The sequence below is a fragment of the Denticeps clupeoides genome, chromosome 3 (genome assembly GCF_900700375.1).
Source record: "Denticeps clupeoides chromosome 3, fDenClu1.1, whole genome shotgun sequence".
NCBI lineage: Eukaryota > Metazoa > Chordata > Actinopteri > Clupeiformes > Denticipitidae > Denticeps > Denticeps clupeoides.
In genome coordinates this window covers 12009473-12030112 of record NC_041709.1, presented here as the reverse complement: position 1 = coordinate 12030112, position 20640 = coordinate 12009473, and the positions used below count along the sequence as shown (strand labels likewise).

The 20640-nt window shown below is 45.2% G+C and overlaps 2 protein-coding genes across 3 annotated transcripts in view; both read left to right on the top strand.

Moving 5' to 3' along the window:
* The first annotated feature begins 356 nt into the window (after positions 1 to 356).
* cryba4 (crystallin, beta A4) lies at positions 357 to 2435 on the top strand. Its single transcript, XM_028971431.1, has 6 exons — positions 357 to 389; positions 911 to 954; positions 1116 to 1234; positions 1536 to 1677; positions 1917 to 2059; positions 2153 to 2435. The coding sequence occupies exons 2-6, from the start codon at positions 916 to 918 to the stop codon at positions 2298 to 2300; spliced, it is 591 nt and encodes a 196-aa protein (XP_028827264.1). The 5' UTR covers positions 357 to 389; positions 911 to 915; the 3' UTR covers positions 2301 to 2435.
* A 2584-nt stretch (positions 2436 to 5019) lies between these two features.
* The window catches only part of grk3 (G protein-coupled receptor kinase 3), a 34228-nt gene continuing 18607 nt past the window's right edge, over positions 5020 to 20640 (top strand). Inside the window, exons 1-5 of one of the 2 annotated variants that reach the window (XM_028971428.1) lie at positions 5020 to 5214; positions 8533 to 8609; positions 18983 to 19056; positions 19258 to 19359; positions 20349 to 20423. In XM_028971428.1, the coding sequence (XP_028827261.1) occupies positions 5102 to 5214; positions 8533 to 8609; positions 18983 to 19056; positions 19258 to 19359; positions 20349 to 20423 (441 nt within the window). In that variant the 5' untranslated portion in view covers positions 5020 to 5101. The remainder of the gene's footprint in view (positions 5215 to 8532; positions 8610 to 18982; positions 19057 to 19257; positions 19360 to 20348; positions 20424 to 20640) is intronic. The other variant, XM_028971429.1, reaches the window with a different exon arrangement.

Here is a 20640-nt window from a genome sequence, read left to right as displayed (position 1 = left end):
GGCTTTATTCCTTAAGATCGTGTGCCACCTTGCACTGCCACAAATTGCCCTAGCTCCTTGCTTCCTCTCTGAGTTTACTGAAATAAGAGCTTTTATCGTTTCAGTGTTGCTCCATCTAGTGGTTGCTCCTTAAGGTGATGAGGAAAGTCTATGCTCATGTACCATGACAACTTCTGAGGGGGACTCTGGTCTAGGGGATAGTGTAGCGTCTGCACTTCTCGGCTGTATAGATTTAACCCCCCTTTGTCGTCAGGACAATGGGGAGCCCCGCCCCCCCTGCTGACCCGGGGCTTTTAGCTGGGCCCTTTGCCAGGGGAGGCTTTAAAAGGGTAGAGGCGCGTGCCAGCTTTCACTCTCACACCAGGACGTCCCAAGGGCATCGAAGCGAGGTGAGTTCCTCTCCGTGCTCTCCTCTACTCCCCTTCCGTGGTCCACAGCACCTGGCGACCCTGTAATCTGCCCCCCCACATCCCTAACATGAGTGCACTGTGCCGGTCCCTGGGGCTAGGATGGGATGGAGTAAGTGAGCCGCAGCAGCAGCAGCAGCAGCAGCAGCATCTGGTGCCTTTGGCTCCAATGTCTTGTTGCATTCTTGTCCAAATCTTTAAATAGTTTTAGAAATGGTTTCAAGCAAGTCCAGCTATTATGCAAAGCTGTAAAATCAGAACACAAATTATTATGATACTAAATGCACAAAATATATATTTTTTAACAGAGTGCTACATTATGGCATTTTGTGTATTTTAACTGTTTTGCCACTTAGAACATTTGGTTATCTTCATGTCAATGGAATTATTCAGTGAGTGAAATTCATGGCTTGCTACTATAGCGAAAGTCATTTCTAGCTGGCCTTTGTGTTTAAGTTATCTCTTGAAAAAGTTATATTGACTAACCTCTGGTTTTATTACAGACAAGATGACTCACCATTGCACCAAGTTCTCTGGACACTGGAAGGTCTGTGAGACACACAGTCATTTAAATCACAGGGTTTGACTCTTTTGCACACAAATAAACAGTATTGCAGTACACTACTATCCTGTTAACTAGCCATGTCTGTGTGTTTTTAAGATACTTCAAAGGATCTCTCATAAAGATGAACAACCTCTGTCTTCCAGATCATCATATATGATGAGGAGTGCTTCCAGGGTCGTCACCATGAGTTCACCTCTGAGTGTTGCAATGTTATGGAGTTTGGCTTCGAGAGTGTCCGCTCCCTGAGAGTAGAGAGTGGCGCGTAAGTAAAAACCTTCTCTCTCCTGTTTAAACAATTATCTCAACAGTGCAGACACAGGTTTATAGGGTGAAGTATAACTGTAGCTGGAACGTTTAAGTGAGCATATTTTGCGCTTCATATATTTTCTAGCTGCGGCCCTCTAATAAAAGGCATTAGGTTATTTCAGCTGTAAAAAATGTAAGAACGTTGCCAGCTTTATGTTTCTCAATGAGGCGTTCAAAAAAGGCTCACAGCACTCACAATTTATCACCGCCCCACTTCACACAGCAGCTCTCTAACCTGCCTCTTCCTCCTTCTCTAGTTGGGTGGGTTATGAACACGGCTCATACCAGGGCCAGCAGTTTGTGCTTGAGCGTGGAGACTACCCTCAGTGCGATGCCTTCGGAGGTAGCAATGCCTATCACATTGAGAGAATGACCTCTTTTAGGCCCATCGCCTGTGCTGTGAGTTGCTTTCTTTCAGTGCTTACCCTTCAGCACTTTCTGCAGTATACATCAGGCAACTGATGTATAAATAAAAGAGAAACAACATTTTCATAGTAATTACATAACTGGATGTAATTGGTTATCAAAAAACGTCTAATTCCTCCTGTCAGAATGTGAGTCCTGATTGCCATTTTTTCTTGGAAAAATGCAGTACAAAGACGCTTGTATTGACAAAGCTTCGAAATCTGCCTCAACAGAACCATAGAGAGTGCCGCATGACCATCTACGAGCGTGAGAACTTCCTGGGTCGCAAGGGAGAGATCACTGATGACTACCCCTCACTGCAGGCCATGGGATGGTGCAACAATGAAGTGGGTTCTCTGCGCATTCATGCTGGAGCGTAAGTTCTTTTTGTCTGTTTTAGGCTTGTTTTTCAGCCTGTGAACAACGGTTTTCATTTGCTAAGGTTTTCTGCTTCCCCCCCTCTTCACAGGTTTGTGTGCTACCAGTATCCTGGCTACCGTGGCTATCAGTACATAATGGAGTGTGATCGCCACTGTGGAGAGTACAAACACTTCAAGGAATTTGGTTCCCACTGTCACACTCCTCAGATCCAGTCCATCCGCCGCATTCAGCAGTAATCCTGCCCGCTGCCCACCTCTCCTCCAACCTGTCACCCACCTGCTGAATAAACTGTCTTTCTTAAAACTCCATTCAGAACTGCACTCCATCTGCTTCATGCTAGTTTTCTTCTGATTAAATACAAGCTGTAGGAACTAAGTCTTATTTATTGAAAAATTGGGTGACTTTCATTATTTTAATAATGTTATTTTAAAAAAAAAAGATAATTTTGTGTTGTAACACAGTAGTTAAGCTTTAACAATAAACTGATTAAATTCCTAATTATCTACATTTGTACACGCTGATTTGGAAAAGATGGTCTGTTTTGACAACGGCGTTTTAATTACATGACGGAGAGCTATGTTTTTCTCAAATATTATATATAAAGTTTACGAAAGGGAGACAAATAGGGTTGGTTCCATGAAATGTGGCCTGCAAGGCATGCAGTTGCTGTATCGGTCGGCTTTAGCCGCCAGATGGCGCCAGATCGCCGTGCAAAAATTTGTTGAGTGTTTACAAACATTTTAAAACACTCATAGATATATACATTGTACCTGCAATAATTAGTCAAATTAGTCCATTAGTCAAATCTGTATTGTTTTTCATATTGCCAAATATTCCATAATTTGTCAAGTGTAAATGGGTTGTAATGATGGAGCTTTAGCATTTTGTCACATAGGCCAACTACGATTTTTACATCTAATCTCATGTTAATCTCTCCTCGTTTAACAATGAAAATGTTGGTAAAGCTTCATTAAATGTCGGAACGCCAGACGTTTATTATGACAGTACAACCAGAATGGCAACATGGAGCAGACTCCAGTTCCGTGTTTTCCATATCTCGCCCAGACCCGGGGAGGAAGTGGGGGATCACGCAGTCCGCCCGCATGAGAACTCTGAGCCACTCCGGAGACAATTTCGGTTTCTCGTGGATTACCAGGACCCGATCGCTGGCAGCGCCTGGAAGGAGACCCAGAAGCCCACGTTCGCGGACGGTGCCCTGAACGCTTCGGCGCGGCGAAGTCAGATGAAGGCGTCTTCGGCGAGCCGAATGCGGATGCTTGGCGCTGCGGGGAAGAGTTTTACTTGTGGTCGGGGCGAGAAGCAGCCCGCACCTCTGCTTATTTGCTGAAACGCCCGCGGAAGCGGCGCAGATACCGCCGTGACGGAGAGCGGCGACGGAAGCGCCCCCAACGTGCCAATTTCGCCCGTCGTCCACGGACTGGCTGCCCGGCAAGTGGCGGCCGAGCTTTTGTGCCACGAGAAATGGAGCTCCGCAGCAGCTACAGCTAACAGCGACCTGAGGGGAACGCTGGGGCGCTAGGCTAGCTGGCTAGCGACGCCGAACTTTCGCCGTGCCCGAGTCGCAAGGCTGAACTGCCCGAGTGCGCTGCGACGCGGCGAAGAGGGTTTAAGGAGAAGGAAGAGCCGCACACGGGGTTCAGCGCACGGACTTTTTTTTTTTTTTTTTTTTTTCCTGCGAAGACCGCGGTCTCGTTTTAACAGGCTAATCCACGAACCCGCGTCCGCTTATTTCCTCCTCTCGCTCTTCTTCAAGCGCCCCCTCCCCATCCACCATTACGCGCTAGCCAGACTAGCCAGCTAGCTCGCTGCGTAAAGCGAGAAGGAAATAAAAGAGCGAAGTACATTTAAAAAAATAAATAAAAATAAAAACCGAGGGAGAACCGTGCGCGCCGGAGAGACGATGTGGCCGCCTGCGTGCTGAGCGCTGAGGCGGCCTGGCGTGCGCGGTTGGATTCGGGGAAGGCGCCCGGACCCGTGCGCGTCTCCCCCCGCTGGCTGGGTCACCTGGCCGGCCGGTTAGCCGCGCGGCTCTCGCTCGTCAGCGTCGAAGGGGAATGGAGCGGCTGTAACTGAACGTGGCGTGTTGGTGTTCGGTTGTTGTTTTTTTTTTTAACACCGACGACCTCTTGTCGGTCGAGACCAAAGCCGGACGCGACGAGTAAAGAGCATTACGCGAATTAGCCAGTTACCAGAAGCCGATTACGGCCGCGTCGCCCCGGCGAACACCGGAGATACGGGCGGCGATGAGAGCGCGGCGGGGTCGCACATGAATTATTTCGGGCGCCGAAACCCCCCAGAATAAAAACGCCTCGCGCGCGCTGCTTCGCCCTCCGGTCTTTTACGGTGTTGTAACCGGTAAATATTCCGCCGAGGAACGAGGTTTTTTTTCTCTCTCTCTCCCCCGAACAGGCGAGCTGGCTTGCTGCTGTTTCGAGCCTCTGCTTTTTAACACACCTCTCCGCGTTCGATGGGTTTTGTGCCCGTTCCGTGCGTGTGGGTAGAGGAGGCGAAACGATAAACCGGACCGGCCCCGAACTGCGCGTGTTTGCGGACGGCGTATTTTTATTTTATTATTTTTATTATTATTATTCCATTACGTTCGGCATTTCGGGCTTAGCCTGGTCGCATCCGTAGCCCGCTGACAGGTGGGCCATCTCGGTAAGCGGAGATCCCTCGAGGGAGGGGGGGAACGGGAGATAATTTCTTATCAGCCGTGTCATATCATCCGTTACTGTATCTGGGTTTCCTTTTCTAATAAATCCGAACGTGATCATCATCATCATCATCATCAGCGCTGCTCCATGGCTGCTCTGTGAGACGCCGGAGGAAGAGACCGCGTCTGTCGCCTCGCCTGGGCTTTGAATCGAGCGCTTTTTCTTCTTCTTTTTTTTTTTTTTTTAATTTTTATTATTTTTTTATTGTTGTTATTCTACTGATCGCCCGGTCACGTCGGCGACCATCTCCCCGCCGCCGCCGCGCCTGGTTCCGTATCGACTCGGTCGACCCGGAGCTGAAGATGGCGGACCTAGAAGCAGTTCTCGCCGATGTCAGCTATCTGATGGCGATGGAGAAGAGTAAATCTACTCCAGCGGCCAGGGCGAGTAAGAAGATCGTCCTCCCCGAGCCCAGGTAACCGCCGCCGGTTGAACCTGTTTTGTTGCGGGTGGAAACAAACGTTATTGTGTTAAATGTTGATTGTGCACCAGTAGCCGGTGTCGCTTCGAAGTGCCACGGCCGTCATGTGGGGTGGCGGAATTAATTGTCGAGCAGTGAAGCAAGCTGAGTGGATCTGACTGGTTGCATGCTATCGATCCGGTCCAAATCAGGTTGCAAAGCAGTCCTCTTATTCAGAAGTGTTGTGTACAAACTCAACCAGACGGCCGCAGTCTAAAGAGGTGACACTTTCAGTAGCCTACTCAAGCTATTACTCTCTCGGGGGAAAAACATTTAAGAGCTTACTGATGCATTTGTCTGGACCTTAGGTCTTTTTAAGACAAGTGAAGGCCAAATGCAACCATTCTTTGTTTCATTACGGCCGTAAATGTTGATGAAGAGGTTATGAAGGCAGCTAGGTTGTTTGCCAGGCTCGATGTCTGTGGAAAAAAGCGAAGGCCGTGGCGTGCTGTGAAAAGCGTGTTATGTCTGTGAGACCTCTGCCTCGCTCCACGTTTGAGAACATGGAACTAGATGTTGGGTTTGCCCATTTCTGTGGCGTTCTGGTGGTAAATGATCAGACTTGAGCTCAGATGTGGCTCGTGATTGACTTGCTGGTGTATAAGACGCCTTGTTCTGTGTGTCTGATCGATGAGAAGTCGTTTGATCCAACGTGCTGAATTGGTCTGCTTATTGGTGGCTGCAATGACTTTGGTTTTAAGTTTAGCATTTAAACGTGTGCGTAAGAAACCGGGAGGAACTGAGTCGATTGTCACTAGGCAGCAGTGATGTCAGGACACTTGTACAGTGCCGTTGTGACTTAGGATTAAAATCTGTGTTTTTACGCACTTGTTGAGAAGTGCCCCGCAGTAACCTGAGTATGGCAGAATCAACACTTTTTGTATGTATTGTGGGATTAATTCTGAATAAAACACAGTTCTCGCTTCCTTGACCCAAAGCTATTGCAGCTGTCAGTTTCTCAAAATAAATGTTAAGTCATGGTGGATTTCAATGCGGCTTTTTGCATTATGTGAATCCCCCTCGACCCCCCTAAGAGCCGACCTTAAATCTGTAGTTAAGTGGAATGACGTTTCGGCCCGCCACAGTAGTCGCAGGCCTTTTCTAGGATGAATTATGACCCCGCACGCGCGTTCATGGACCGACAGCAGCATGTTATGTGTTTCTGCTGGCATTTGTCACTGTAACAGTGGGCTCCTGCTACAGTCTACTGAGTCATTGAGGGTTTTTTTCTTCTTCTTCCCCCTTCACTCACACCCCCATCGCTTAATTTATCTATCTATCTAAATGATTCATGCCTTTTTATTTTATTTGGGTCATGCTTCAGTGTTGATAGTCGATCTTTGTATCTAATGTTCTCACTTTGTCTTGTACACACAAACACAGACAAAAAAAAAAAAACAGTGTCATGAATTGAATGATTGTATGAGAAGATAGGTGCTGTATGTGTCTGTGTATGTATGTGTGTGTAATATATATAAATTCTCCAAGCTCTGACCGTAGTGGGAACGGTAAAAAAACTAAATTGTAGCCCCACTGTTCCTGTCTTGTAAAAGGTTGAACATCACAGGGGCAAATCCTTAATGCCCTTTAATTACCACGTTGGACGTCAAGATTAACTTGTAAGCCTTGGTTTATGCAATGCGAGGATGGATCAAGCTTTAGATAGATTCGAATTTGGTAGACTGTTAGACGTTTGTTCGGCTAATGGGATAAGACGATGATTTTCTAATGATAAAAAGTACACAAAATGGAATTTATAACTGGTTTTGCATGCAGTCTGACTTTTTTTATACTTTTTTTTTATCAAGCTGGGTGCTTTAGTGGCGCTCGTGTTTGTAGCGAGGGATTAGCACAGCACGTGGCAGGCCGTGTTAGCGAAGGCCGACTTGAGAGCATTAATGCCATCGGTGGCTCCGTTGGCCGTGGCCTTGTTATGGCTGCGCATGTAACAGGTTGCTGGTTGCGCCGAGTCTGGTACGTGTCCATCCTGATTGGATTTGAACTCCAACCTCTGCTCACGACTGTCAGAAGTCAAGTAGCTGTAATTTGATAATATGGATTTGAAAGCGCTGAAAAGGAAAAAGGCCGCCAGGAAAATCTCCTGAATTGGCTATAATGCTAATTTGGCTACGTGGTGTTTTTATGCAAACAGGACCAGTCAAAACGGGGGAGAAATAGCGGGCAGGCGGGTAAATAAAAGGCTCTCTGCCGTCATATGGGGGAGCGAACGCGGCGCTTGGGAGGTAGCGCGGCTCCGCTACATTCTCGCCTGGCTCAACAGAGGGCTGCTGGCAGAGAGGTGAGACTTTGACGGCATGACTGGAAGTGTTTGCGGGGCGCTGAGGGGGGCAGGAGCCTCCACCTGTGTTGTTACGCCGACCCTGGAGATTGCTTGGGATCGTGTGGGACTACTTGAACAGGCTGGGTTGGATGGGCTAAATGAAGACTCTTGACGGCCGCTGAGAAATTGAGGAGAAAAGGGTGGAGAGTTATGGGAGGTTGAGCATTTTCGCGGAGGGGTGGAGGAGAACGGGAAGACACCAAAGGTGCGGGCTGAGCTTCAGCCTCCTGGCACTTGGCTGTGATTGAGTGACCTGGCAGCAGGCCTCTGTCTCTGTGTGATTACTTGTTTGGGTGTCTAGATGGCTGCTTTAGGGACACGGGCTCATTATAATTACCCATTAGGGGGTGTAGTCCACAAATTCTGCTGGTGCTGCACTGATACTGAGCAGTTCACATCTTGCAAGTGAAAAAATGAACGCCTTTTCAATTGTGATTGCTGATAATAATTCTATAAAAAATATATATTATTTTATTCTGTCTCTTATCCAGTATCACAAAAAATTTGGTGAATGTTTTGCCCAGTCACCACAACACTGTGAATGTCCACTAGAACATGCAACCATGTCTTTCCTTCCTTGGCTTTTTCCCCCCTCTCTGACCCCGCCCTGTCCTGCTCAGTGGAGCACTGTTGGGCCTTTGCATGGTGGTAATGAGCCCGTGGGGGGAGTGTTAATTGATTCATTCTCCCAAACGTGGTGCTTATTAACACCCTGTCCCTGGGTAGCCAAGTAGTGCTGTCCTCCGGGATTGGGCCAAGAGGAGCAGGTGGCAGAGGAGAGACCGAAAACCGGGGAGGGACCAGGGTGGAAGGGCATGGCTGAACATCCAAACAGACCCTGTTCAGTGGATGCACTATAACAGCAAAAGGCACATTTGTCTTCTGTCTGTAGATGAACGATGTGACTCATTTCAGTACATTTTTTTTGACAGCATTCGCAGTGTCATGCAGAAGTACTTGGAGGAACGAGATGAGCTGACCTTTGACAAGATCTTCAACCAAAAGATTGGTGAGCCTGAATTCATGTTTTGCAAATTCTGATTTCCTTAATTTATCTTTGTTGGATCAAACGTGAGTGATGAAGTGACTAAAGACACAGCTTCACAACTTCTTTATAATACTGCTGCCATAGTCCTCAGTAACAGGTACATGGATGACAAAAGAAATATTTTACTTTTCGGTGGCATTTGCATGGTCATGAAGAAACCATTCAGGATTTGATTTAAGTTTACTTACTTCTAGGCCCCAAGTCCCATTTGAGAATAGGTTGGAATGGGCTAATTTTCTCTCTGTGTCACTGCTCACATTTTGTCTGTCTCTCTTTCAACACCCACCTACCCTTTCACACACAGAATTATGTTTGCATTCTCTTACTCTCTGACCCCTCACCACAAACACACAAACCATAATAAATATAAGGTTCTTAACCCTTATTTGAGAGGTTGAGCATGCATAGGGATACCCTCCTGATTTGAAGGATCCTCCTAATCAATCAAACAAACCCCTCCGTTGTTCTTATGGCCACCTTACTGGTTAATTCCCATTAACCGGTGACTCAAACCTATGGGTCCCATCTGAACCTGCCTGGTGACGTATGACAGCAGCTCATTCTTCACCTGCATTTGTTTGGGGGGGGAAGGGTCATTGATACCATAGCTTTGGCATATTCTTCCACTTCCCAGGCCTTTGTGTGTGTGTGTGTGTGTGTGTGTGTGTGTGTGTGTGTGTGTGTGTGTGTGTGTGTGTGTGTGTGTGTGTGTGTGTGTGTGTGTGTGTGTGTGTGTGTGTGTGTGTGTGTGTGTGTGTGTGTGTGTGTGTGTGTGTGTGTGTGTGTGGGTGGGTGGGTGGGTGCTCTGTTTTCTGCCAGGGCGAATTTGACTGACAAATTTATTGCTTTTGCATGCAGGAAGAGAAAAGTGTTGTCCGCTACTCGAGTGGTTTCCACCAGGCCACTGGGCTACTGCAGTGATCTAATTTCCAGGTTTTATGCTTCACAGTAGGTCATACCGGAACATGCATACTTATACTCCAGTAACGCGGCCCTGAAACATGACTAAAGATGCAACAACAATCAAATTTTCACTTTGGTTAACATAGCCACTTTCATCTTTGCACTTCATGTAAAGCAGCCAGGCCCTTATAGTTTCAGCTTCAGTGTGTGGCCTCGATGTGAGTCTTTTCTCTCTATTGCTGCAGATTGGATATCAGGAACCCTAACTACATTAAAAACACTTACATATATTCGTCTCTGGGTTTTTACAAATGTACTTCGTATTGCTTTTGTAATACTGAAATTCCATTAGGTTCAATTATCTCACTTCATTTATATAATATACTATAGTGGTTTCAGACTTCACCGCATAATGGGTAAATGATGTCATAACATTAAGGTGCGGAAACGGCACATTCACATTACCATCAAACCTCACACAGCACATACGCAGAGTGTTTGGATGGCGGTTTACCTTAGTCTCTTCTTTATGACAGCCCAGGTTCATCATTAGTGAGATGAGAGATGTGCTCTGGGCTCATTAAGGCTCCCATATCTCAACTTCCGGGGGTCTGATCCATCCCCGGCCCTTACCGAGGCCCTTTCAATCTCATTAGCATCCGGTCATTATCTTTTATCTAACGTTCGGCCGATGCTGGCCTCGAGATTCCAGTAGCGGGGGCTGTGCCGTGCGCTGTTTTGCGCACCACACTGCAGCGATGCCTTGCATTGCTTTGGAGATGAACGACGGTAGTCCAGAACCAAGGGTGTTCCTTTAGATCTCTTCTGTAGGAAGCTGTGGTTCCAACATGCTACAGCAGCTGAGCCGGCTCCCTCAGGCTCCTACTAATGAATAACGTCGCAGCCTTTTCTTTTGGAATATTTTTATAACCATTTTACACTGTCCATTCCAGTTGGTACTACACATTTTAAGTCATAATCACTTGACTTGTTCTAGATTGCTCAGACTCTTTTAAATGCTCAGAAATAAGACATGGTGATCTCAAAGAATGGTTTGTGTGGGAGAGGCACCTTAGCTGCTGCAAAAGATCTCATTATGCTGGGAGGAATCAGGAGGGTCCTTATCGAACTAAATAAAGACCCCAGGGCCTCCTTTAGAACCTCTGGTTGGCGCAGTAATCATGGACTGATCAGGATAATCATTTCAATGTAAGCGCACACTGTCCTTCCGGTGATTGGCACGGTGCTGGTGCTGTTTGCTACATCTTGCACAGGAGACTTGAGTCTGAGGCCTTTGTCCGCCCATGTTGGGGGCTGGCGTCTGTGTGTGGAGTGCGGTGTAGACGCCGAATTCCGTTGATCGATACTGTCGTCGCTGCGCTGCTCTGACAGACAGCCATTCCTGCGCCTCCTCTCCCCCTCCGGCAGCAGCATGATGGACGGCCTACGGGCCCCGTAGAGGAGGCAGAGACGGAGGAACCGCTTCCCCTGGCCCTGCTGCACGTCCTAGGGCCTGTTATGGTGGAAAGCGCCCGCACGGATGTTCTGGAGGGAGAGAGAGAGCGGCTCTGACAGGTCGCCCTGGTGTTACATTTCAGTGTTTGTTTTCGTGGGTCGCTGTCTAGTGATGTGTTGATGCTGCACTGCAGTATGGATTTCACGCAGGCACCGTTTCTCGTACTCCTGCTGCCCTCCCTTCTGCCCTCCCTTTTTTTCCTCCTCTTCTCCACAACCCTCCCCACCTCCCCTCGTGTGACGTCAGCATGTGAAGGGGCTGGGAGAGGCTGGTTTTTAGGAAATGGGTTTTGGATCTGAAAGAGGATGTTATGAGCTATTGTGTGTGTGTGTGTGTACACACATTCATACTCAGGTATCATTCAGAAGTAGTCACACTTGAATATGAACCCACCAGGTTTATGGTTTGTTGGCCGTTACTTATACACCTTAAGATTTTTTATTAACGTGTGTCCCTGCATTGCCGCTCCATCACAATGACGTCCCTGTCTTTCTCACTCATCTGTCCCCTCCCCCTCTCATTGACAGGAATAACAGCAGCAGACCTCTCAGTAGCAGACCTATGACAAAAACACAGACACAGCATTTCTTTTTGCACCCTCTGCCTTGTGACAGTAAGACAGTAATTACAGCCCTTTTTTAATTACAGTGATGCTGCAGCAGAGAGTAGCAGGGGATGTCAGAGGAAAAGAAAGGCGGAGGGATGTTTGAAAGCGATGAGGAGAAGACACAGGGCACTTTTCCTTTTTCTTCTCCCATTGCACTCTTTTTGTTCCCTCTCCTCCCATCCTGTAGTTTCTTACCCCCCTCCCTCATTCACATCTTGCTCTCGTTCCATCTGTCAGAGTTCTGGAATGGATGTTGGAGAGTTTTGTGTTGCTTAGCAACTGCAGTTGCCATGGGAACCCCGAAGAAATCCCATGTTTGCTCAGCGACTGGGAAAATGAAATTAATTAAAGTACGAATGAAAGGTGCATGGGAAAAAAGAGGGGAGAGGACGCTTGAGAGACGATCTGGAGGGGGGAGCACTGATATGAGATTATGTACATCAGGTGATGATGTGGCTGATGGCTGTGCTGACGTGTCCCCTCAGACTCCCCTCCCCATGCCTGTTCGTAGAGTATTTGGTCAGCGACCTTACTTCAGCTTAAGGTCATCATCCAATAGGAGGGGCACTTTGAGAGCGCTGCTGTTTGTGAGGTTGCACATTGCCAATGCCCTGTTCACGCGGGCTCATGCAGTGGCATACTAGTATCGCGTTAATTGATAGTTCTCTGATCCACCAGACTCCCCTTAATTGCTATCGGGTTGGGAGGATTAATCGACCAGTCAATACCATTACTTACGCCCCACTCTCTCTTTCGGTGTCTCACTTGCTCGTTTTTCCTCTTCTCCCTCTTTGGCCTTTTCCCTCAGCTTCCATGTCGAGCAGGGCTGGTTATATAAACACGGCTGGGAACAAACACCCTCGCCTGCAGCTCTGAAGCACCGCTCTTCACTCCCCAGAGCAGCGCTGTCTTTGGAGGGGCGGGGCTTACAAGAGCCAGTCAGGCGGTCAGATGCGTCCTGGGCTGCAGAGCACAGGGTGTGGGAGGGGGAGGGGAAGTTGCCTGGCCATTTATACCAGGTCTTTGTAAACATCCCGTGTGTGTGTGTGTGTCATAATGCATTGGAAACGCTGCTCTTCTACACAGCCGAAAGTTTTCCGATCAGATTAAGTCTCTTTCCGGCTGAGGTGCTCTGTCATGTCCCTGCTTTGTGTCCCATTCTTGATTTCAAGTCCGTTTGTGAACTTTGACATTGATTGTGCGGCTTATAGAAATTGTGCGATGCTCTATGTTGTCTGTCTGGGTGAATTTTTATGTAGCTTGTGTGCTGCATTTGGCAGGTTGATTTTGTTTTAGGTAGGATGCTCTTAAACACATTTGATATGAGAGGGCTATACAGAATTCACTTGTTCTGTGTGTTATCCCCCAAATGGAGGTAGTCCTCTGACTGTTCAATATTCATCGGCGTTGAACGGGCCTTGCCAACTCGTCAGAACGCTGCCAGGCTCTGGATGCAGGGCAGTGTGTTCACGCCCGAGAATGGAGACCTGCTCTGCACTTGGTGCTGCAAAGCCCTGGACCTGGCTGTGGCACTGCAAGTGTCTGGCCAGAGTCAGTTATTCACATGTTGAGACAAGATGAAACCGACTTGTGCACTCAATCTCTCTCTCGATATCTTTTCTTTTGGGATCCTGTGTGGCCTGTAGGGAAAAATCCAAAAGTGAATGTGAGAAACTTGTTTTTCATTCACAGAACCAGTTATTCCTATATCAGCACATCAGTATTACGTGGCATCAGGTCACGTGTCAAGGAATGTTCCTTTGTGAACAGTTTCATTGTGCACGAAACATGACAAGGTTTGGGGGGTTTGTGATGAAAACCTGCAACAAGTACTCAGAGCTGAATTTCACATTATAGGGTCCATGATACATGTGATTCATTGGTTAATTCTACACCAAAAATGTTAGACCAAAGTGATTTGAATACCCTATTCAGTTAAACACTATGTAAGTCTTGTAATATAAATTTTAGTCTTATAGTTTAGATTATTTATACATTTATACAAGGCCAATTGGGCACCATTTTACAATTTCAGTATACAAAAAACACAATATAAACTGATCAGGACTGTGCACTTACTGTGCAGGAATCACTGATCAGTCACAGTCATAAGGGATACAGTAGTTCTGAGCTAAACTATTTTGGATACTACTTGCAGGATGTCCGTTTTTGCACCCAATGATTAAACAAAAGAGGCAGTTTACTACTACTACAGAATTTTGCTTTTTGTCACTCTAAATCAAGAACAGTGGTAATGTCCCAATTACACTTGCACAACCAGCACATAAAACAGATAAAAAAATAAAAAAAACTCATTACCACTTCATGTTTTTTGGTATTGAAGACCATGATTGTTATGAAGAAATATTTCATCAATTCAAAGGAATCATTTATAAGGTTATACTTTTTCTATTACATTATTCCATGAGAGACTGTGTGTGGTGTGCCATTTGAACCATTAGTAAGAACGGCAAAAGAAGAACATAGCAATCTTGTAGTCCAATGGCCTAATAAATGACATTTTGCATTAAGCTTATAAATATAGTGGTAAGCCATATTTTGAAAACCATTGCCTACAATGCCTAATGTTTTCTAGCAGGGGTGGGAATTACAGAAAATGCCACAGTATAATAAAAAAGTCTGCTATTTTGTCCATGATAATGATTTATATGTCTGGAGAAAGGGGAAAAAATCACAGGGATACAGTAGTTCTTCTATCAGATCAAGACTCACATGACCTGAACCACTTCCTTAAGGCAGCTTTGATTGGTACTATCCTCTACGTACAGTGAGCACACCACAAAGACCTCTGGATTTGGAGCTGCAGATGCTTTTGACCTTAATCAAACAGTAACACAACCACTTACTTGGTGCCTAACCTGTGTGGCTCTGGGGGGGAATGAGGTGGCATTCCGGGAAGGTGAAGCCATGCCATGTACCCCTACCCACCTGCTAATGGAGCAGCCTTCTCCCTTAATGTGCTATGAACTCAACTGCAGTCCTGTTTGTTTAGACATTTTCCCCCTCTCGTTTTGTCCACAGTGTTGACCTTTTTCAGTCGCTGGTATAATTTGTGTACACCTTACATGCGACTGTGTCCGTACAAATGATTAAAATGCATGCGTGCATGGCTGTCCTTCTCCTTTTCTTGTTTGGCTTGCTCTCTCTCTCTCTCGCCCTCAGTGCTTTTCTGCTGTTGTGCACAGGGAAGTTGAAGCGCTGCAAGGAGGGGAAGTGCTTGAGAGAACAAAACAGAAAGAGGTGTGGGGGGTTGGGGCCTTGTGTGCTGAAGCAATGACAATTGCACATTAAATAACCTGACTGCTGAGTCTGCTGCGTGTGTGTTTAATGCATTGGGAAAGCGCAGAGAATGTGTTCTGCTCGTGTGCATGTTGTACCTTGTTAAGCACATGTGCATCTCCGTGGGTGTGTGGGCGTCTTATGGTTCTGACGTTTATTGGCAGTGTACTTCCTGAAATATGACAGAATGGGCCCTTTGCTGTCACAAGCGTTACACAGCAGGGTACTTGTCCAGCTTTACACTGGACTTTTGTTACAGTGGTAGCTTTTTGTCCACTATATTGGCAGATCAGTTCATGGCAGCACATTCTTGAAAGGTCAAGGGTCATTCACATCGAATTTGATGTATTTATTTAGTTTCTGAAGGGACAATGGGAGAGGCAGTGCGTTGAATCAGTAGTGGGTTTTTGACCTTAATCTCTGCATGATTTGGCTTTAGTCCTCCACTGATTGCTTTCCTCATCAACCATTTCTCTCGCCCGTCTCTCTCACACTTCCTCTTGTGTTCTTTCACCTCTCTCTCCCTCTTGTGTTGCCAAAAACTCCCGAGCCACCTGTACTGGTGAGAAGGAGTCGGGAGACTGTCCTGTTCCTGCTTCATCCTGTCCATAGTCTTCCAATCAGCAAAAGTTCCTCTGTTTGGAGTGGGGTCAGTCTGACTGTATACATGCATGGTGGCTTGACAGAGGTTTGCGTAGAGCTGGGTGATATACCAAGAAAACTTGATTATCTACTTTTCCCTATCTAATGATTAGAATTTTTTTTAAGATTATCACATTTTTTCCCCTATATTGCCAAACTGAAACCATAGATACTAATAATAAACAGTTTACTAACATTGATTTTCACTGCCTTCCTCAGCTCCATTTTCAGCCATTTTGCTCATTGCCAGCTTTACGCAGTGAACTAGATCACATGATACTGCGTGCATCACTTCCATATTCGCCTCAGCAGCCCAGACATCCAGATCTGCAAAATCTTGCAAAACTTGTAGTCTGAGGTGAAATATGTTTTTATAAATGGATATTTTTTGGGCCTCTCTCCCTCTGCCATGCCACTCTCTGGAACTGATAACAGTTATCAGTTTACAAAGTTATCATAAGTTAAAAGCCCACCCACACTGATATCTGATTGGCTTATTTTGCTACATAAACAAACCAGGATGCTCTTTGTTTTACATGGGCTACATTAACAGGCAACACCTGCAGGGATCCACACATACATGCATTTTCACTTTCTCTCATTCCAAGGACTTGAACTTGATTATAATCTAGGCCTGATCTATGTGCTGAAAGACAGCATGGAGAGGGGACACTGGGCCAGTACATTTATCACTGCATGTAATGTGTTTTACATTTGCATTGTGCTTTTTCTGCGTTTAAATTCTATAATTTTACTCTTGCTCACACGGTAAACGAGTGATTAATTTCAATTAAAATATATAAATGGCTCGTAACATGCACGAAGCATGTTGGTACAGTCTTGTTGGGCTTTAAAAAGCTGTGCTTGTCTGGATCGGGTCTAACGAATTTAAGCTCTGATTACAAGCTCTAATCATTGGCTATTTGCCTCCCCCACCCCCATTTGTGACCAAATTGGTAGCACTCTAGAGCCTTCATCGTGTTCACGCTTCTACCAAGTGTGTTATGCACATGCTACAGTTTCGTTTACATGCCCTGGTTCTAGTTCCTGGGATATTTATCATTTGGATATTTATCAGTATGTGGGACACTCCCTGAACTTCCGGGAGACTAGGGATGTCTGGCAGCCACATGTAAATACACACATGCTAATTTCTTCCATTTTTGTCCCGATTGGGGGTAAAATGCCCAAAGCTGATCACCAGGATCAAGCTTAATTTTATTGCGGCCATTGATTGGGCTGGGCGATTATACATTCTCAATGTTGATAGCACTGGGACACGCCCTTCAGTTAGCATGGCCACTGGAGCAGCTCGTTCTCTTTGGGATGCATATGTGTCTGCCCAGACATGTTGACAAGTCCCACAGCGTGAGGGTGTATATGTGTTAAAGGAAGATGCAGCCTCCTGGCCCTGATGTGCATACACACGAAAACACGCCGCAACCAGGAAGGGAGGAAGAGTGGAGGAGAGATAATGACTGGGAGGGGGGGGGGGGTGGTGCTGTTGGGGCAGGAAAGATAGTAGAGAGAAAAAGTTTACAACATGCCCATTGCCCAATGACATTTTCTTTTTTTTGTTGTTGTAAGAACTGCTGGTATGCGTGGTACTTCTATGCAACACAATGTGTACTGTGGCAAGGGCCAAGATACAGATACTTGTCTGCAAAATGCAACAACACAGACATGTAGTTAATTATAATCTTAACCATAATATTATGTACTTATTTTCCCATAGGTAATAAGCTAGTAATATGTAGTTCTGGGTTTCTGAAGTAAAAATGGTATCCTTATTTAGCAAAAAATATAGCTTTTTCACCGCCACTTATGATTTTGTCAAAATAAATTTTTATTCAGTTGGTTTTTTTATATATATATATAAAAAATAGGTTATGACAATTTAGTCATATTTTGTAATTTAATTGATTGGCTTGTTCTTCTCAAATGGTTTTAAACTACTGTGTGTGTTTTTGGTGTTATTTTTTTAGCATTATTTCTACATCTTATAACAGTGACTGATTTCCTGTATGAAATATCAAAAGGTTTAAAGCAGTGCAGTTGTGGCCGCACACAATGAAGTAATGCTGAAGTTGACAAATTTAATGAGAACTGGAGAGGTCATGGATGGGGCTGAAAAGAATGGAAAGAATTTTGTTTGTAATTTTGCATCCCTTTTTCTCTTCCTCTTTCTCCATCCTTTGAAAGATCATTCCATTGTGATCCAATTAGCTAGCGAATTAGTGCTAGCCTTTTTAAACAGCAGTAATCAGCTCGTTTGAACGCCGAAGGTTGTGCCGTGGGAGAGGAGAGGAGAGGAGAGTAGAGATGTGCCGTCTCCAATGCACCATCTCCGTGGCAGGACAGCTGGCACGCAACACTACAGGCCCGCTGACGCTCTCACCCACTCAACAGGTGCTGCCTGTAACACAGCCTGTGATGCGGTGCTGGATTTATTACACTTATCCTTTACTTTTCATTTATTAAAGCAAGATTCAATCTTCATTATATTATAATCTCATTAGGTTAAACATTTAACCTTTCAGTGCCATCCTGTGGTAGATGTTATGAAGGCTGGGAGGGCTTCTTGCTCACTATCAGGAAATGGACAGAAAGGTCAAGGCTGTCGTCTGCGGATTTTTCTGCTGAAATGGATGAGCCGCGTCTCTCTTACGATTAAGGCTAATCCTCTCAATGGTGACTAATCTGGGCCCATTGCTCTATGCTTGGCTATTTGTTTTTCATTGATGCTCGTTCCACATATTACTACGGTAGTTCAGGTCTGACGGTCATAATGAGGATGGGTCCTGAAGAGATAAACCGCATTTATTTTAGCACTGGGAGAGGTAAAGACGTCATCATGCTGTAAATAATCGCTGCCCTCTTTTAGTTTTTGGTGCATTCTTTAGTGAATTCCCTTGCCAGTGGAACCAGGAATGGATGAGGCATACAGTAGCATTTTCTGGGTTTCTTTGTCTCTGCCTCCTTTTTTTATAGTATTATGAGTGTTGTGTACACCTGACCCTGCTGTGTATTTAATTTATTAACGTTTTTTTTCTTCGCCCCATATAACTCGTGATCTTATTGCCACCCCCATTATTATTGTTTATACCTGGTTTAGCAGCATACATACGGCTGCAGACGACTCAATCCAATTTATGGCAACTACTTTTCCTTCAATTCTCCTAAATCTCTTTTTAAAATATTGCTGTAATAAATGTAGCATAATTTACACTCTAGATTTACAAGTCCAGGATATTACGTATAATAGTAATATAACTAATAATTAATTGTTTAAAGTTTTTTTCCGAAGTGCTGAATGAAATAAGAATAATAAAAATTGAGTTTTGTCCCTCATTTCTTTGTCTCCAGGCTTCTTGCTCTTTAAAGATTTCTGCATGAATGAGATTGATGAAGCAGTGCCTCAGCTAAAGTTCTATGAGGAGGTAGGGCCTGATCATCTTGTTCCCTCGCTTTCTTAACTTATTAGGGTGCTGTTTTTCAGCCAGCAATGCTCTTCAGCTTCTTTACTAAAGTTCTCCTGGAGCTTGCCTGTGACACGTGGCTCTATTTTTAAGATGTGTCTTAAGGAACTCTTGATCAAGATTAAGTGTCTGGTTTACTGTAATCTCTCTCTCTTTGTTCAGATTAAGGAGTACGAGAAACTGGACTCTGAGGATGAGAGGCTCACTCGTAGTCGGCAGATTTACGACGGTTACATCATGAAGGAGCTGTTGTCCTGTTCACATGTAAGTGCGCTCTGTCGAAGAGTGCAGGGTCCACATGGTTTATCTGAATTGGCTGTTGGCATCCATCCTAGCTGTATGAGTTAACCCGTCTGAACGGGCATGTGGGCTTATTATTTTGTGACTTGTTTTTCTCATCTTTTATATGTTTTTTTAGCACACTGCCTTATTGATCTCCTGAATTCTTTTCCTATGACCTGTTACTGCATCGAAATGTAATTTTTAGTGACAGTGCTGACAGCAGAATGATGTTTGTGGTTGAAAAAAAAAAAAAATTGTTTTTCCCCCTTCCCATCATTTTTTTCCCCAGTTCTCATATGCATGGCACTTTTTGATGCTCGAGGGTGATTTCCTCCTGCCTGCCTGCATCTCCGCTGAATCATATTGTTTTATCAGTTGTTATCATATTATCTGATGTGTTGACTGAGGACTCCGCCTAGACTGAGAGTCTGCAATATGACATGATCATCTAAGACTGTCATTAACATTTCAGAATTGCTTTAAAATGCACTTATCAGCTTCCCCAACCTTGGTGTTTTATTGTTATTATATTAATCATTTAAGCATAACACAAATAACTATTCTGTTTTAAAAAATTTCAAGCCTTTAATTGAACCTGGAATGAATCTGTTCAGGTTCTTGGCAGGGGGTGTTTCCCCCTCTTGCTTGGATTTACAAATTAGCGCTGCACTTGCTTACTCCCTGGATGCAACAAATACCCTCGACCTCTATCAGTCCTTCACTGCGTGCTATGTTATTCCATGCTTTTAGCAGTTTTTGGTTTGCATGACTTCAAAGGCATCAAGCGTACACAAATCGCCACAAATGGTCAGATGGCAGTTTAGGCCCAGTGTGCGTCACTGTTTTCCCTCGCTGTCCCTTTGTTCATAGGCCCACGCTGATGCAGACGTGGGGGTAGAAATGAAGGAAATGTGGGCACAGATGCCTCGATGATTCCTTACTTGATTATGTTTGCCTTTTTTTGTTCATAGCCCTTTTCGAAGAAAGCAGTGGACCACGTCCAGAGTCACTTGACAAAGAAACAGGTTCCACCAAGCCTCTTCCAGGTAGGCATTGCTTTCCTTTTATGGGTAATATAGGGGTAATGATTTCCGTCTCCCAGCATGCCTTTCAAGTGGCAGGGATCGCAGGTCCTGAGGTTGAAAGGGAGAGTATTTTACTGGTCCTCACTAGGATCACATGTACCCATGTATACATATGCCTAATCAGCTGGAAGCTGGTTTTGCCACTTTCTGCAATGTCACAAATCTCTGCAATGCAAAC

Coding starts and splice junctions, on each gene's coding strand:
- cryba4 (XM_028971431.1), top strand. CDS start 916: ATGACTCACCATTGCACCAAGTTCTCTGGACACTGGAAG. Junction 1,235..1,535: donor CTGAGAGTAGAGAGTGGCGC/GTAAGTAAAAAC, acceptor CTCCTTCTCTAG/TTGGGTGGGTTATGAACACG. Junction 2,060..2,152: donor CTGCGCATTCATGCTGGAGC/GTAAGTTCTTTT, acceptor CCCTCTTCACAG/GTTTGTGTGCTACCAGTATC.